Source organism: Leptinotarsa decemlineata, unplaced genomic scaffold, assembly GCF_025532065.1.
Source record: "Leptinotarsa decemlineata unplaced genomic scaffold, Ldec_3_MD MMD2_P_RNA_scaffold_2, whole genome shotgun sequence".
Taxonomy (NCBI): domain Eukaryota; kingdom Metazoa; phylum Arthropoda; class Insecta; order Coleoptera; family Chrysomelidae; genus Leptinotarsa; species Leptinotarsa decemlineata.
Window position 1 is genome coordinate 11618618 of NW_027412529.1, and position 18937 is coordinate 11637554.

General features: G+C 32.0%; 2 protein-coding genes across 2 annotated transcripts in view; one reads left to right on the forward strand and one right to left on the reverse strand.

Annotated features, from left to right (window-relative positions):
• rdgBbeta (cytoplasmic phosphatidylinositol transfer protein 1) overlaps positions 1-17206 on the forward strand; it is a 512064-nt gene extending 494858 nt beyond the window's left edge. The window contains exons 2-7 of the mRNA XM_074183529.1: positions 11399-11517; positions 11574-11722; positions 13498-13594; positions 13757-13828; positions 14143-14397; positions 16743-17206. Coding sequence (XP_074039630.1) covers positions 11467-11517; positions 11574-11722; positions 13498-13594; positions 13757-13828; positions 14143-14397; positions 16743-17024 — 906 coding nt within the window. The 5' untranslated portion in view covers positions 11399-11466 and the 3' untranslated portion in view covers positions 17025-17206. The remainder of the gene's footprint in view (positions 1-11398; positions 11518-11573; positions 11723-13497; positions 13595-13756; positions 13829-14142; positions 14398-16742) is intronic.
• Positions 5225-9846, reverse strand: Der-2 (Derlin 2). The gene is made up of 5 exons (XM_074183427.1): positions 9590-9846; positions 9259-9492; positions 8686-8808; positions 7012-7175; positions 5225-5541 (listed from the first exon to the last, which is right to left on the reverse strand). The coding sequence occupies exons 1-5, from the start codon at positions 9680-9682 to the stop codon at positions 5385-5387; spliced, it is 771 nt and encodes a 256-aa protein (XP_074039528.1). The 5' UTR covers positions 9683-9846; the 3' UTR covers positions 5225-5384.
• Positions 17207-18937: the final 1731 nt, after the last annotated feature.

Consider the following 18937-nt stretch of genomic DNA (forward strand, 5'->3'; position numbering starts at 1 on the left):
AGAACTGGCTGGTATCTCAATCGCCACAAAAGAAATAACCAGGAAAGGAATTTCTGGCAAAAACATAACAATCTGCATTGACAGCAGACAAGCCCTATTAGCCTTGAACAGACAACGTATAACCTCAGGGCTAGTACTAGAGTGTCACCAAGATTTAGCCAAAGCCTCGGTAGATAATAACATTATCCTAAGGTGGGTTGAAGGGCACGACAGGAGTAAAGGTATTCGCATTGCCGACTCTTTAGCCAAGGAAGCGGCTGGACTAAGAATTTTAGGACCCAGTGGCACCTATGGCCTGATGACTTCGACATTTGCGGAACTAGTCAAATGTTACATCCATGCTCAATCCTTAAAGAGATGAGATGGAATCAAAGGATGTAATCTTGCCAGGATCACCTTGGGCGACCCTGGGAAGCTGGCGCCGGAGAAATATCTGGCGATGACCAGGAAAAATCTACGCCTAATAGTAGGATTTCTGACTGGCAACTGTCAACTAAGGAAACGCCTTTATGCAGGATGTGTGAACAGGAAGATGAGACTATCAGGCATGTCCTGTGCGAGTGCCCGGAGTTATCGTCAATAAAAGAGTGTGTGTTCTGCGAGTTTGGCCTACACCTGCCGATGTAAAGGAGATGTCTCCCAGTGACCTGTCCACCTTCCTGGAAAGGACAGGATGGACGATGACCTAGGAGGACAACTCCTCGGAGGATGTACAATGGGTCACATGTGGCCTAAGTGCTATGGACTAACACTCACCCTCCCTACTCTACAGATACAGAGAGAGATACAACGAAGATATCATGATGACCATTATGGGACCACTAAGGGTCAACGTCAAACTATTCATAGGATGTCCCTGACATGTAACTGGGTAAAGGAAATGTTACCTTTTTCTGATTTCCTTGGACTCCCCCAGGATGTCCTGCAAATATGAATAGGACAAAACGAGGAATGCTAGGGATCATATTTTGCAGGATTGAAAACTTTCTTTAACTGTCAGGAAGATACAACACGAATTTTTTTTCAGATTATGCCAGAGATTATTTAATTTCTACATATGATATTATAAATGCGAGTCACTCACTTATTCATCTCTGCTTCTCCATACTGGTGAGTCCTAGGAAGATAAAATTTGGTATATAATAATAATACTAATGTTTATTTTAGAAAATGCCACAATTATTTGTATAAAAAATAATTACGACATGTAATAAAATGACGTCACACACACAATTATATTTCAAAACTGATGTTTTGAAAAATCCTCAACACAATAGGGTTCAAGATCTACAAGTATCTTTTTGATTTTTTTAAAATTGATTGCTACTAGCAGAATGTCCAACAAGTACTGGTAACTTGTAAAATTTCATTGCCATATAATAGGGAGATTTTTCAGTAAGTCTCAATGTATGATATGGATAAATGATTTCATGCCTCCTAGTGTTATATTCGTGTTCTGTAGCATTTAGATAAAAAAGTTCTCTATTGTTAAACAAATACATCAAACATTCAAAAATATACAGAGCATAAACCTACAGTCATGATGTTATTATTCTTGAAAATTGTGTGACAAGAGTCTTTATAATATTTGTAATTGATTATTCTAATTGCTCTTTTTTGTATAACAAATATTCTATTTGTATTCTTGTTGGATCTCCAAAAAATTATTCCGTATCTCATGACAGATTCAAAATTTGCAAAGTAAAAAGATAAGGCTGCTTGCTTTTCTAAATGTTTACTGATTATTCTCATACCATAGGACACTTTTCAAAGCTTCGAAGAGATTTCCTCTATATGTTGTGACCAGTTCAGCCATTCATCAATGTAAACACCCAAAAACTTGGTGTCATGCGATAACTGAAAAAAATTATTGAAAAATTATATATCATTTGGTTTTTCCTCTGCTGTTAGATAGTTTGCAAATAGCATCACTTTAGTTTTCGACTCGTTCAATACTAACTTATTTGTTTTCAACCAGTTTTTTGTTTTCTGAAAAATGTTACAACAGTTTACCATCATCTCCGGATATGTTTCTCCCCCTGCCAGAAGGCTTGTATCATCAGCATATATAGTTATAAATTGATTCTTTGCTAATTCAGATTTGCATAAATCATTCATAAATATAACGAACAACAGTGGGCCCGCTACACTTCCTTGCGGTATACCTATAGATGTTGTTATAGTATCAGATTTGAAGTTTTTTGAGTCTTTAGTGATACTGACTCCATTGTCTGTTTGCTAAATATGAGTGAAACCATTTCAGACCATTTCTTCTTATTCCATATTTCTCTAATTTGAATAACGAGATATTATGATCTAGACAGTCGTATGCTTTTGACAAGTCAAGAAACATACCCAGAGCTAGATGCCGTTTTTCCATCAGATCAATTATGTTCTGCGTATATTGGAAGATTGCTGTTTGTGTTGATTTTTTTTGTGAGTAGCCATGTTGATTATCACTGAAGATATTACACTCATGAAAAAACTGTATGACTTTATTACACATTGTGGTTTCAAATAATTCAGAGAAACTTGGGAGTAAGTTTATGGGTCTGTAATTTTCAAAACAATTTGTATCCCCTTTTTTGTGTAATGGTTGTATAACTGAAAGCTTGAGTTGCGAAGGGAAAATACCAAAATTCAAGGAGTTGTTACTTATGTGTGTTAAAATATCTTTAATCACTATTGTGCATCTTATCAAACAAGTTGGAATTTCATCTTCTCCGCTTGAATATTTGTTCTTCAAATTATTTGACACTGTAACCACATCATTTGGAGTTATTGATTGTATACACACCGACTGAGGGTATTCCATTATTTCACAAGTGAAATGTTCATTATTATTCTCAACTAATTTTGAGGATATTTTGCTGAAATAATTATTGAATTAATTCGATATATCGATTGGATCACCCTCTATGTCACAGCTTTGCCTCTTTACTTTGCCGGTAATTTCGTTGCAGATACTCCACATACATTTTGTTTTGTTATCAGAATTTTTTATACGCTCTTTATAATTTTCCTGTTTTGACGATATTAACAACTTATCATACTCAGTTTTTGTTTTCAAGTATTCATATTTGGTACTTTCATTCGTTTTGGATAGACATAATAATGTATCGAACCTACTTTTGCATTCCTTAATTTGAGAATTCGAGTAACAATTTTTGTTTTTACGAAAATGTATGTATTTGATTGGAAAACATTCGTTGGAAATATTTATAAAGTTATTGATGAATATCACCCATTGTTTGTTTACTTGTTCGTGTTGTATTTCATAGACCTCTGCCCAATCCTCATTATTCAGTTTTTTGACAAATTTTTTATGGCTTCCTCTGTGAAACATCTTTTGTGGGTACCTTTCATTGAGTTTCGCAGATTGAGTTTACATGTAATCATTTGGGCTGTATGATCTGAAGCATGAGTCTCAAGTACTTTTGTAATGTAAGTACCCCTATAATTTGTAAAGATATTATCAACTTTTGGAATTTTTTGTTATGCGTGTATATTCATCAATAACTTTATACACATAGGTGCTTCTTAGGTCTTAGAGCACACTAAGAAAGGATTTTCAAATATTCCAACTGGGGAGCCTTCCGTGGGGGTAAAAGGGTGGCGTTTACATACGAAACTTACCGTTTCTCCATACCAGTATATTGTCGGAGGTTGAAATTTTGTATGTAGGTCCGTTTCATGTTGTAGATGTGCAATAAGAAAATACTTTTGAATAATCCAATAGGGGTGCCAGCCGCGGGGAATGAAAGGGTAGCGTTTACATTTAAAAATTACCTTTTCATCACTGTTTCTCATTACTGTTTTATTTTCGGAAGCTGACTTTCTATATTAGGTTAGTTTTATATTGTAGATGTGCAATAAGGAAATATTTTTAAATATTCCAATTGGTGTGCCATCGCTGTTGATAGAAGGGGCGCGTTTACATATGAAAATTACCTTTTCATTACCGTTTCTTCGCACCGCTATATTTTTGGAGGCTGAAATTTTGTAAGTAGGTTCGTTTTTTATTGTAGATGTGCAATAAGAAAAGTGTTTTGAATATGCCAACTAGGGCGCCAGCCGCGGAGGATAAAAGGGGAGCGTTTACATAACAAAATTATCTTTTCATTGTTTATCCATGCCCTTAAATTTTCGGTGGGTGAATTTATATTCAGTATCAGCATTACCATCGTGCGGGGCCGGGGCGGCTTGCTAGTATACTCTAAAAGGAGACACAGGGACTGTATTACAGAATCTTGGGGAGTTTTTACTACATAATGGTAAAGTGGCAAGATATCCTGCAATTGTCATAGTGATAGATGCCATTATATGGGTTGTTTTTTTTATAGCTGATCTCACTCTTGCTTTCTCGTACATTACAAGGTCTGTTGAATTGGACAAAAGTTTATAATTTTTGGGAACTAGCGTAGTGAACAAAATGCGTTTCGTACAATTTCAAAAGTTGCAATTTCCTAATGTGGGGAAAACGTAAACACAATCCAATAGCTAATTGAATTCGGTTTCGATGTCAAACATATACTTATGATTCGGCATCAGTTATGACCCTCTCAAGTAAATCTAGATCGCCGTTGACGTTATTCAACAATTACTGAGCGATGCTCATACAACGGTTTTTTTTTAACTGAAATCCAGCAATTTTGGAGCGAACTTAGCTGCCACACGCTTTATAACCAAAAATTTTCTACATCCTCGGCAACTTACCTAATAATATTTCTTTATTCATCGGTCGTTGATGTGGTTGGGCGCCTAGGGCGAGCATCGTCAATCACATCTTCTCGACCTTTTGTGAAAAGCTTGTATGTACCCCTTGTACACATTTTTCTGACTCAGAGTACAATCACCGTATGTCACTGTCAACATTTCAAGTGTTTTTGAGCACTCAATTTTTTCGAACACTTCTTACTTTTATGCCTCTTACCAACAAACTAAACATAGTAAACAGCTAAAACTATGAACATATGTTCGAGACGAGTGTTCAAACACTAAAAAATAAAAAATCGCTAACCGAATATACGTATCCTATTCACCGTATTTACGAGATCCCTATTCACAGGCTTGACTTTGAATAACGCTGAATGTCAAACAATACTCTGATCAAATTGAAACCAGATCAATAAAATATTGGTTTGATTCATTCGTGTGTTTCTACAAAACCTAATGAAAATATTTGCATTGCCAACTGTGCCATTTTACAGTAATACCAAACTGCCAAAACTAAATAACATATATTTCAGTGAAAATAAAACATTTTGCAGTTTTATATATCATTATCACATAATAATGGGTAGAAGAATTAGATATTCAAAATGAAGTTAGGTTGTTTATACAATCATAGAAATACAAAATTCTTATTGGTCTATCGAACACAGCTATTGGTTTCCAGCATTTTCGCCCCTATTTTCAGGATTATTTGCATTATCTCCATCATCATCGTTATTTCGGTTGCCCCATTGGAATCCACCCGGCTGTTCTTCTGGAAGTCGTTGATAGTCTGCGTCTTCAGGAAGTGGATCAAATAGTGTTTTCCTAGAAAATAAACAAATAGTTTTATGGATGTCTGGTAGACTACGTAAAAGTATTTCATGGTTTAATATAATCTTCAAATAACGTTCTACAAAAATAAAGGGGAGCTAATAATTCAATTGTTTTCCAGGCTTCAGGGAAAACTTTTGTAATATTCATTTTTAAATCAAGAAAAAAGCACGTTTTTCATCATAAGGCATTCTCACAAAATAGAAATAAAGCAGTGAATATTTTCTAATTCTTGGCATATATAAAATTTTTCAAAATTATTGCATTTCTTAGGAAAGATACCTGAAAGAAGTTCTGCTCCATACGGGAAATCATCAGATTTTCTGAAAATTTTGCAAACTGATAAAAAGAGAAGTTACTATGTTTTAAGACTGTTGCACTGAACTTTATCTATAGGGAAAAAAATTTACCAATGATGACGCTGATCAAACTATAAACAGCTGATTGTAATAGCTGAATGTTAAACATAGATTATGTTTGTTTCGGGTTTTCTATATTTTGAGTTGTTTAATTCTGAATTTGTGAGGTTAATGCTTTTTGGTGCGATTAATACAGATATGAGAAACTAATTAATGAGTAAAATGAATTATATCACTCACGAGAATCACAAAAAAACACAAAAATATATGAAAACAGCTGACAGGACTTTTTTTGTTACCATCTGGCTTAGTTCTAAAATGTTCAATATCTGGACACTGAAACTGTACCATCCAAATATTAATTGCTCTTCTGCTGCACATGATTTCTAGAAATGTTATTTATTCAATAGGTAAGAGTTATGTGCAAGTTGAAAAGTGGCAAATATTTTCAAGGACGTTTGTTCGGCCTTGGGAGTTCCCCAGGTCTATCACAACATATTTTGTGCCGATATTATACAAAATATTAGCGAAAATTTAATGGAAAAGGAAATCACGTATCTTTGAATTGTTGTTAAGGACTTAATCATAATGTGAACTGCAAAAAATACTCATTAATTTTCAAGATAAACTGCAACAAAAACAGGATTTTCCTACGACTAATCCATCTACTGTTTTTGCTACCAAGGTGGATTCTGTTGTCGAATCGGAAGTATCTACTCGTCCGACCTACAAACACAAATTGATTGTAAACAAGGTTAATAAAAAAGAAAATGAAAGAGTTGAACAGAAACAAATTTATGCAGAGCAAGTTTCAAATAAGATAAAAAGACTGAATCAACCTAACACAGAAAACATATTAACTAAAAATAGGAAATGGGGATATTTGATCGGTCAGACTAAAGAAGACTGTGAAGTGGAAACAGTCCCACGACTTATCTCACTTCACGTAACCAGGTTTAAACAAGATAGGTACTAAGCCCTAAGACCTGAGAACATTTTTGAAAAAACCCCTGTCAGGACTTGAATGTGAAGCTCATACTTATAAAAGACCTGATCTTTGTGCATCTGTAAAGGTGACAATTTCAGTTATGAATGGAATACTTACATAAAAGAAGGTGTTTTCAAAATTTTGAAACCTCCTCTTTGGTGTGGGAAAACATCTTCCAAAAAGTAATATATGTGACCTACAGCTATGCCCATTAAATCTACGTAGACAGCATTACCAAGGAGTACAGAGAAAGCTAAAAGAATCCATGGTAGGTATGGTGCCTAAAAAATATTTAAATTACACCTATCCAATATACAACAATACCAGACGATTTACTATATTTGAAAACAAATTCAGTCTTCATAAATGGGACAAGTGTTTTGAAAATATGTGCAGTAAAATTATATCACTACTGAAGTTATTGTTTTATGACAATGTATTTAACCGATCCTATTTTGATTGAATACAGAAAATTAAATTATTTTTGGTGTCAATATAAAAATAAAGAAACTTGTGAGGGTTTCATATATTAAAAATGATATGAAGGCAAGTAAGTGGTGAATGAATTAACATTATTAACAAAATTTTACCATCAAAATATTAATGAGCTCAAAATTCTCTAGGTTTCTTAAATATCCAACTTTGAATTTTCTTTTTAAAAATGGACAGATTTTTGAACATTTTAATATGTCTTATTATATAAATATGGTGCTATGTATGGATAGTGTTTCCTATTGTAATGGTAAAGTTGAGAAATTGTTTAAAACATTTGAATTTTGGATTTTTAAGTTTTTCAATCACAGTTTTATATACTCTAGAATTTTTGAATTTTCAATTTTGAGGGTTCCAAAATTTGGTGCAGAATTTGAATTGAAGCTAAAGGGAGATACTTGATTTTTTAAATGATTATTGTTGCAAATTATGACTGAAATGATTTTCAATCATAATGGAATCTTCATCTACTATTTCTTTTAACATAACACAGTTCAATGAAGTATATGAAATAACCATACCATCAGAGTGAAAAAATGAATTTCTTCCTTGCAGTACCTTGTGGTACACCATAATGAATTACTCCATATTCAGTGATAATATCATTAATTTTAATAACCTAATTTATATCATTTGGGTTGGCTTCTCAATAACAATGACTGGAAATAAGTATGATAGACCAATTTTGAAATAATTTTCTACAATCAGTCCAAAATAAATGATTGATCATGTATGCCAAATGAACTGATAAAATGTCTTTCAAAGATTTTAATATTTACGAAGTTATTCCATTCATAAATAAACAAAAACTTCCAGTTTGATGAATTTTTTGCTGAAATTTAAAATTGTAAATGCATTTTTTATTTATTTTTGCCATTAAAAATATATAAAATTACAATAACAATTATTCAATCTAATTCAGCAAATAGATCGGTTTGTTGCTCATAAAAGGTATAACCTTGTGCATGAGCAAGTTAACTAATCAATCAATGACCATTGTGAAGTTGGAGATACAAAATGTGAAATGTAAACATAAAAAATTGTAGAATGTTTTGATTTTGATTAGAAATGTAGAATGTTAATATCTGAAGATGTAAAAATATATAATTTCAAATGTTAAACTGTAAAATATGTGTATGAAGGTAAACATGTGAAATTGAAGAAATATGAATGTGAAATTATATCTTGACCTAATAAATACATAATGGAAGTAACATTTGTTTAGAATGACCTCGAACAGTAATGATTTACTTTTTCAAGGTAATGAAATTCTCATCACCAGGAGACTTGACTACTTACTTGAAAGTTCAGCAGCCCAAAGAAGTTCATCCTCACAAAGGGATTCCGTCTAGACCATACGTAAACCAACATTATTGTAAAGGCTTGACCTAAGAATAATAAATTAACAAAAAATGCAAACCCCTAAAAATGACTTAAGGAAAAATCATCAATATTTTTTCAGACACTGTTGATACAGTTGTACATACATCTTTGAAACATTTCAAGAAAAAACTTTAAGCATGATAATTTACGAGTTAATAGATCATAAAAGTTTTGAATTCTTGAAATTAACTAATTTTTTTCAACATTAAATAAATATTTGATCTTGATTCTACTGTACATCAAGGAATTCATGGACAGAAATTAATTAGGTTTTGGTTTCACAATCCGAATGTAAAGTTAAAAGTTTTCAACTATGAATTTATTGGAAGCTATGAATACAATGAAACTTTCAAAAGTGATTCATATTCTTCCAATGGTTTGATTTTAATAATAATTATAATAAAAAGAACTATGCTTTTTTTTCTGTAGTTATCCTAGTTCTCACAGCAAAGTTCAATATATATTATTTATAAGAATCAAAAAGGATACAATCATACACACTGCTCCAAAAAGAAACATCAACACAAAATCTGCAGTCCTATTTCGGAATGATCCTTCTTCCAACATCCTGCAATATCTATAGGTGAAAATCATGTTGAAAAAGAAGTTGAAACCAAATGTTCCAAAGAAAAGGAATGTTGTTATTAATCGCCATACTTGGCCCTGCTTCAATATTAAAATTGGATTGAAGTACAATTGGAAAGGAGATGCCAGTTCTAGTTGCTAAAAAACAAGGTAAATTGCTTCAACTGATTCTCGGGTGTTGAAAGAAATTAGGGAAATTTTATCAAGGATTTAGGGTATGATGGATATATCTTACCACTCCTAAGGTAGTGATAACACATGCAGTTGTGTATGCCCTCGTAACCGGGGGCATATTCATGTATTCATTTCGTAAGCTCTGATATGCCATTTTGGTCCTAAATCTATGTTATCAGGACATCTTACGATTAATTCGTAAAAAAACAAAAGATTCAACTTTTGAAATGACTACAAATCTAGTGTTTTGGCCACATCAGAAATTAAACATCTTTATTGATAAATAAAAATATGCTCGTCAGAATTTTACGTCACTTGTCAAATTTCAAGGTCAAACTGGGTATGTCTACCCGAGTGATGAATGACAGAAAAAAATGTATTTTGATTTATAATAAACCAATTTAGTTTTCAAGATTTATACATAATTCCATTTCTGTAGACACGGAGTATGCCATGAATATCCATTTGGAACCCAAATAATTACAGGTTTATTTTTTTCATTAATAAAGTATTCAATGATATTGTTACACGGTGATGAAACGGTATCAATTGATTCTATCACATTTAAAAATAATTATTAAATGAACACAGTATTGCGCAAAGAGAGCCTTCTGCTGTACTTTTTGGACAAAGTTCTCATTGTATAATTTTGAAAAAAATCTGGTCACTGTAATGTTTTCATGAAGACATTGGGATTACCTACTAACCAACATGAGAAATAAAGTGAAAGAGGATCGATATATCAATTCCGCATTTATCTCTGATTGTAAACAACGTTGAAATGTCTAGAGTAACTGAAAAGATCCAAGTTTTGCAACTAGGTTCACATCCTCTTTTTACGTAAGAGCTATGTAATGTCAATTTCACACTTCCACTCTAAACGATTATCACATCAGAGTAGATGGAATATTTGCCATCTTTGGTACAAACACAGAATTTATGCTTTACGTACATCAGATAGGAAATAAAAGTGCAAAGTGTATGAACATGACTGATAAAGAAATTGTAATGTGAAACAACAGGTATTGCGGCTTCATTCATTGTTTAGCGAGAATCTCACAATAGGGTGTTACTTGAATAAGTGTCAACTAATTCTAAATATTTTTATCATACTGTTAAACTGATCATATAGGAACTTACCTGTACGAAATATCAGACTACTTTTTGTCTATGCTTTTCATAGTTGTTGCCAATGAATTATAATTAGGATAATTCATTTCTGTTCAAAAATTATCTGACTACCAGGATGTTCATCTGTAGATAATATATGTTTGAATTAATTATTTTGCGTCTTGCAAGGATAGAAATGGGAAAATGGCTTCTCTGAATGCAGCATAAAGTCACTTTTCAAACCGATTGGATTTAAATAATAAGCGTCTACCACATTAAGCCAAGGCGGCAATAACCGCTGAAAGCTGGTAGACGTAACCATATGTCATTGCTTGCATATAATAAAATAACAGTTGCCAGTGGTTGTAGTTGTTTTATTTCTTAATGTAGTAGACGTATTTTCGCCAAATCCAGTCACTAGACGGAATAAAAGTGTTTTTTCCTTATTTGAATGATTATGCCGCATGATCTGACGGGTTGTCAATTTCAGAATTGGTATATAATAAAATCACAATCTACAGAGAAACTATTGCCTTTTAAAATGAGTTGACTATATTTTCCATCTTTTCTTATGCAAAATACCTTCTAATTGATTCAAAAAGCTCTTTCAAGATATATTAAGTATATCGTTTTTCGCTTTATTGTCGTGGACGCTGTCATTTGATTCCAGATCGATGATACGATGATACTGTGTCAGATGTCAACGCTGTAGTATTGTATTTAAGTTTGTCAAATTTTGCATTCCAGAAACACTCTTGTATTTTGCATTATCTAAAAAAAAGACTTGTAATCGACATAATTCGTATTTATGAGATAACAATTTTAGAAATGGTACTAACTAAAGAGTATCGAATATGTATGCCTATGACTGTGGAAGAGGTACCCCAATCAATAAAGAAAACAAGTAGAATTTCCAATTTTTTTCTTATTTCTAGTATCAAATAGGGCAACTGTATATGATAGCGCGACACAGTCTAGAACAATCTGGTGGTGGTGAAGGAGTTGAAGTAGTTGAAAACAGGGAATGTTCAGATGAAAAACATGGAAGTGGACAGTTCACAGAAAAACGAATACATCTATCAAGGTTTATTTAAAACCCATCTTCTGAAAATATGATTAAAAATACAAATTATTTTAGTATGTTTGCCATACAATGGCTTGTTTGGGTGTGCCTTTACTAACTATATTCTACATAATCAATGCCTAATATACCTAATTCAACAATTTGAAATAACTACATTTCAAGTACTTGAGTTTGTAATGATTTAAATTACCTGAGCTTATGTCCCAGTTTCCTCATTTGAAAAATATTTGGTAACGGGGAGGTATTCAATTCTAATGGATCATTCAGTAGATTACATGAATTCTTGAATCTATTGATTTCTAAACATTCCAGAAGATTGAGTTTCAAACTTTTCTCCTCTAAATGTAACACGTAGTATTCATGATTGAATTCATGTACTTCTGTTGAAAAGTGGTTTCCAAATGTGGAGTTTGTCTTTCTATTTTCAAAACTACTTCTATGCTCTTTAATTCTTTGGGACTATGTTCTTCCTGTTTGGCCAATATACAGTTTTGGGCCAGAGCCTCAAGTCAGCTTATATACTCTATCCGACACTGAAGTTTTGACTTTATTGTTTTTAATAAATTTACTTAGACTATTATTCGTTCTGTAAGCTACGTTTACACAATCTTTCTTAAAAAAAACGGGCAATATTATTAGTGGGTTTACCCAAATATAATGTCCTATAACTGACGTTATCGCATCTTGAATTTGGGTAGACCTGGCCAATGGCTTGCTTTTGTAGTTTTTTGGAAAGAATGGAGTCTATAATATCTACCTTATAACCATTGTTGACCGCGGTTTGTTTGATCAAACTCAGCTCTCTCTGGAAATTACTCTCAGTCAGTGGAATATTCAATAGTCTGTGAAGCATACTATTAAATGCAACAACTTTATCCTGGTAAGGGTGTGTGGAAGAATTATGTATGATAATGTCTGTAAGGTGGTTTGGGGAAAATTGCAAATTCATGTTTATTGTAATTTTTCGTAATGGTTGAGTCAAGGTAATTTATTAAATTATTTACCCCCCTTTCACTGGTGAATTTTATTGATGGATGGATGGAATTGACATATTTAACGAAATTGATCAATTAGCCCTAAAATTAGTCCTCTATTCACATAATTGTTGGAATGTCTTTCAAATGCATTCCGTTTCAAATCTATGACGCCAAATATGGTAAAAGTTGTGTGATATTTTATTAAAACAACGATAAAAATAAAATAAAAACAACAATAAAAATTAATTGGCGCTCCGGGGCGACTTCATTGATTCCAGTGGTAAAAGTTGTTTATTCCACGTTGTTTCATTCGAAAATTCATGATGCAGGGCTGTATTTTCAGTGATGTTATGTTATCTTTTGTTCATTTAGTTGAAGTATATCGTAACTATTACTTTTCCGTTATCGATAAATATATCAAATATTGAATATTTCAACAGTTCTCATTGATTTGAAAAGAGGAGGGAAAATATATCAGACATTCTTCAGGGTCCTAATCAAAGGATAATAGAAATAGTTTCGACCATTTTTCAAGAGGATCGAAGTTGATATAAATATCTTACTTTTTACACTAGTTTAGGGACATTATAGGAATACAATAACTGTGTAAAGATTATTACCACTTTTAATTGAACTACATTTCTTATCAGACAAAATTGGATTTTTCTGATCATATCCTTCCTATGAGTTTTATCAAGTAGCCTTCATAACTATACATATTATTAAAATGTGACTACATTCAGTGAAAAAATATCAATAACATGTTTGTGATTTTTAATTTTTCTAAATTCATTTCAGTCGTCTTCCATATTGGGTGCAATCTATTATACCAAAGATTTTTTATGTGACTGAAAAAGCTTGGAACTTTTACCCATATACGACTACTGAATATACTGTGAGTACAATTACATGTCTACATAATTTTATATTTATTGACAAGTGATCTCCAAGTTTATTTAGTTGATAGTGACTACATCAATCTTTAAAGCTTTTTAAGAAAATAAGAAACTGTCTGTATGAAAATGGTTATTGATGTATTGAAAACTTTTTTTTTTAGTGTTCATTCATACCAAGGTTCAGGATATCCATCGAAACTAAATATGAAAATAATAATGGATGTACAGAAAATGTAGGTAATTATGTCTCGTTCATAATATGGTGTATTGAATTTCAGATGAAGGTTTCTAAAGGAGTAATGGGTATCAACACTGAATAGGGGGAACAATTCCCCCATTATCATTATTTGAGAAAACTATCATTTGATTTAAAAATGTATGTGAAGTATGAACGGTAGTTGAATATTATTTATGAAGCCTGGGGTGCAATACACTATATATTGAAAATTCTTCTAATCAGTCTCAAACATAAATTCTTATTTTTCAATTCTGTAGGCACTCTTTCGTACACACTCAGCTATCTATAGTATAATTATTATTACTTCAGTGTCTTGGTTTGATGCCTGAACAACTAGCAGAACGTGTTGTGGATCACATTGATATTGCATATGACGAAGTTTCTCCCAAACATTATAAGGAAGAGGAGGATCCTAGGTTCATCCAATCGAAGAAAACCCACCGGGGTCCACTTGTAGATGGTTGGCGGGAAAATTATCAACCCATAATGTGTTCATATAAACTGGTTCATGCCTCATTTGAAGTGTTTGGTATGCAAACTAGGGTCGAAGAGTTTATTCACTCTGTGAGTATTTTTAATATACTAGAGTAGCACTGAAAACTTCTAAAATTCATTAAATTCAACCCTTTTAATAAAGCCATTCGTTTGTTTCATGTCTTTTTGTGTTGGTATTGTTTCGGAAATTTTGGTTGTTTGCAATGTTTTTTATTTTTTTTTAAATATCTATCTAATATGTCTGATGGTTTTTAAAATAGTGATATTATCAATAAGCAAAAACTACTTTTCGAGCCCTTAAATTCGAAACGTCGGCAAGAAAACAATTGTTTTTTTAAGAAAAAATTGATCTGGTTACCCAACCAATCTTTTTTCAGAAAAATATTGGATCACTAAACCAGTTAACCTTTTAATAATACTTGAAGTCAATGTAGCACCCTTCAGAGTATTTATTCTTGGTTAGATACTGGTTTGAAGAAACTGACATTGTTTTATTCGGCTATTGAATTTGAAAATTGTTGGTTGATTTTCTTTTCCTTCCACATCACATTTTGTTGATGAAAAAAATTGATATTGGTATTGAAACAAATATCAACAATGTGGCATAAAATATCGATAGCTTAACATTTTCCCAGTTTTTTTTTTTTTCAATAGGAAACATTGCCAGTTTCGAGTCAACTAGGAATTACTATTTGACTCGGGTCTCTAGTTCTGTCAGCAATATAATGTAGTAGATTCGAATCATTATTATTTACTACTAGAGACAAATATTTTGTCAATTGTAAATTTAAGCTCGAGACCTTTTGGACTCTGATGTCATCAGTTACTTTGAGTAACAAAAGAAGAAATTTAATATTTTTTAAAGTTCTTTCGCAACTCATTGCGCCAATAATGTCTACAATACTATTGTATAAGTAACTCTTTATTGTGAGAATTTCACTAAATAGTTTACAAAACCGCTAACAATCACAAAACTGATTTCGCCATACAATAGCCTCCTCTAGTGTTTTCTACTTAGACATTTTGTGCTTTATATAATAACAATTTGAATCATATAAATTAAACTCCTTGAGATTTTCAATACAAATATGACAGTAACTAAATACAGCTGTGCTTTAATTTTTGTGTTGCGTTAACACTATGAAGGGCTTATGATAAAAATGTCTGTACAATCAGAAACAAATTGAAGTCTACTAATAATAACGGAATTTGAAAGAAAATAATTGTAAATCACCAATGTCTTGACATGGGTACTAATAAAATTGAAAAGTTAGAAACTTACAATCACTAAATTTCAGTTGAACATTTTTTCAATAGTTTTTAGTATAAATATACTTTTCAGAAAATATATCCTCTGTTTCATGAAGATTGTTTATAATAAATGAAAATAGTTGCGTTACAAAGAATATATTCAATAAAAAAGTGCATGTATTTTACTGTTGAGAAAAGTATTATGAGCGATTATAAACAATTTTCAAACAACCAATTATTGTAATGTTAATAAGAAATATGTAATGTTTCGCCAACAATATCAACATTTGAATAAACTACTTGTAGATAGAGAACAAGTCCAACTGACTAATTCACTAAAAGATTAATTAAAAACTCAACAACGAAACTGAAATAAACTAGCTTGAATGGAGAATACAGCTTTTCAACAATAAAGTTAATCAAGCTAACTTGCATCGAAAATGAAATTTGACTCTACTATAACATGGATCCGTATAGACGTGCGCTAGGTCGTTATTCAACCGAACACTACTACAAATCAAATGCAATGTTTTAAAAACGCTTAATAGAGGAGTGTTGAATAGCTGGTAAGGAAATCAACAAACTCACTCTCATCAACTTACCTCGTCAGGTGTGGTGGTTCGTTAAATTTGAAAATAATCTATAAAAATTTGAATCTAAAATATTTTGCTTGAACTGTGATATAGACACCTGAGAAATTGTTATTTTTTATATGATAGTGGAGTGGAAGGTCTGCTACATTAAAGAAAGGCAATTTACTATTATTTTTTTTAATTTTTTTTGGTGTCATCGGCATCGACTACATTGGTCATTAGCCTCGTGTCCTGGGTAGCAATATTAATAACTCTCCGAGCCACCTAGGGAGCATCATGGCTATTCGCAATCCGTCAGCCATGTAACGTTGCAGTATCATCCCAGCTTCAACTAGATATATTCTCTCGAGAAAAATATCTGGTTGAGGTTGAGTTTGAACTCATGACCTTCCGGTCTTGAGTCGGTTACACTACCACTGGGCCAATTCATCGCGTATTATTATTATTAGTATTGTACTATGTATTCATAGTATGTTTTCAATAAGACAATAATATTAGCTATTGAGTTTGTTGATGAATGAATAAATGAATGAATTGCATATTAATACACAGTGTTTTTTATAATTTCAGTGTATAAGAGAAGTTTTACTCCTTGGCCATAGACAAGCATTTGCTTGGCTTGACGAATGGGTAGAGATGACAATGGAGGACGTTAGAGAATTCGAAACTAATTTACAACAACAAACAAACTGTTTGTTCAAAGCGGAAGTAACTCAAACACCGAGCTTATCGTCGCAAATTTCCGAAGATTCTGATGCAGCGGCATCTTTCTCATTGGAAAATTCACCACCAGAGACTCCTAAGTCGCCGAAATCTCCTACTAAAAAAGGCTACTTCTCTAGTTGGTTTTGAACTAGTAAATACCTGGTTTTTGATGTACGCTGTTTCAAACGAATGAAGAGATGTTTGTGTTATGACTAATAAAATTTCCTTGTTGATTGTATTTTATTCGTAAAAAGCATCCACATATCTGTTAAATATGTTCATTTTATAAATTATAGGGAATATTATTTCAATATATGGTCATAGTATGAGTAGAGATTTTTCAGTCAGACTTTTTTCCCTACTACCAAGTCCAAACTGGTGTACCCCAATTAGGTATAATGAATCAAGAATTTCTGACCATTCAGTCGAAAGTTTATTACTTCAAGAGGACGCTCAGATATCATTAACAGTAGTGATCATTCTTCACACTTGACGTTTTGTTGAAATAATTATACTCGTTTCCGATTGAGGCCTTTGTAACAAGTGAATATACTGGAAAAAAAGTTTTTTGTTTTTACTTCGCCATCATCAAACAATCTCATGTTTTTTATATCTCTTTTATTCGTAACTAACGTTACCGCAGTTTGGTCCTATAAGGACATTTTCAAAGTTTGTCTATGGCACTGTAGCCCTTATAGATCGATTCTGATGCGGTTTTTTTATTTAATAATTAATTTTGTTGGGATGGTTCTTAGATATGCATTCAAGTATAGTTAACAATAATAATTATATGTCTCAAGAAACACACAGTTTTTAAACGTCAATACAATTTCTAAAATAGGTTTGAGAGGATAAGATTCGTCAATATAGTTTTAAAAAAATGCTTGTAGATAAATTAGATTTACAAAAAAATATAAGTTAACAAGATAAAATTCCAATCTTATAAAAATTGACTAAAATGTAAAGCCATGAGCTTTTACAAATGATAAATCACATAAATAACGTATTATATATATTCAAAGTTGAGTAAAAGTTCGGGAGGTGACCACAAAAGTGTCTCTTTCTTTTTGGATAACTTCGAAAAATTGATCAATTTCATATAAAGAATGTTTGGTTAATATTTTCTTCAATAAGTTTTTGAATCTTCTAAATGGCAAGTTACGATAAGGCATTGTATAGCTTAAATGCATATTTTATCTGTTCTATTCAACCTATCAGCTGTAGGAACAAAGTTTGATTTATTTCTTGTATTATGTTGGTGTATATACTTGTTAGCAACTTTATTCATCCAGTTTTGTTGAACAAGCAGATTTTCATAGACAATAACTGAATAATAGGGTCATTATTTTAAGTTTTACAAATATTGGTCAATACTTTTCATCATAATTGGCAGAGAGATTATGCCTCTTACTGCAGATTTTTGAATGACAAATATTCTATTAAGATGTACCTTTGACGCATTATTCCAATAGATACCTAAGGACTGAATTGAAAGTGAATGGTATGTTGCAAGTGCCGCACTTTGATTTACTATTTTTTTAATTCTTCTGATAGCAAAAAGTGTCTTACTTTGACTGGGGTTTTAATAAGTCCAACTAGACATTTAATGTTCCAAAAAGTACATAAGTAAAAAATGTTGGTGTTTCTTGATAAATAAAAATTTGTCCAACTTAAAATGTTTTCTTTATTTTATAAACCCTTCTTCTTGCACCATCAGAGGGCTTCGCGAAATGTATAGTGCCCACATTAAATTTAGATCTAGCACCGCCACTGTTTGTGGGGGATATTCCGAATGAGAGGAATACCAATAAATTCTATAATAAGAACCAACGTGAAAACATTTTCAAAATATTTTCTATTTTTGTTGTATCATACAATTTCTAATTGTTCGAATATTGAGTGGTTAAAAAAATTGAAGAAGACACCGTTAATGTGGATTGCCACTCTGGCACTGAAGTCCAGCGTTCTAACAACAACTATTAGAAGCCTACAAATTGGTGTAACATAAAGCTATTCAAGTTTCTAGTAACTTTCATTTCATTAATAAATGGCGAACTTTT

Coding starts and splice junctions, on each gene's coding strand:
- Der-2 (XM_074183427.1), bottom strand. CDS start 9,682: ATGGCATATCAGAGCTTACGAAATGAATACATGAATATGCCCCCGGTT. Junction 8,809..9,258: donor TTGGAGCAGTGTGTATGATT/GTATCCTTTTTG, acceptor AGTCATTTTTAG/GGGTTTGCATTTTTTGTTAA. Junction 5,542..7,011: donor TTGAAAACACCTTCTTTTAT/GTAAGTATTCCA, acceptor TTTATTTTCTAG/GAAAACACTATTTGATCCAC.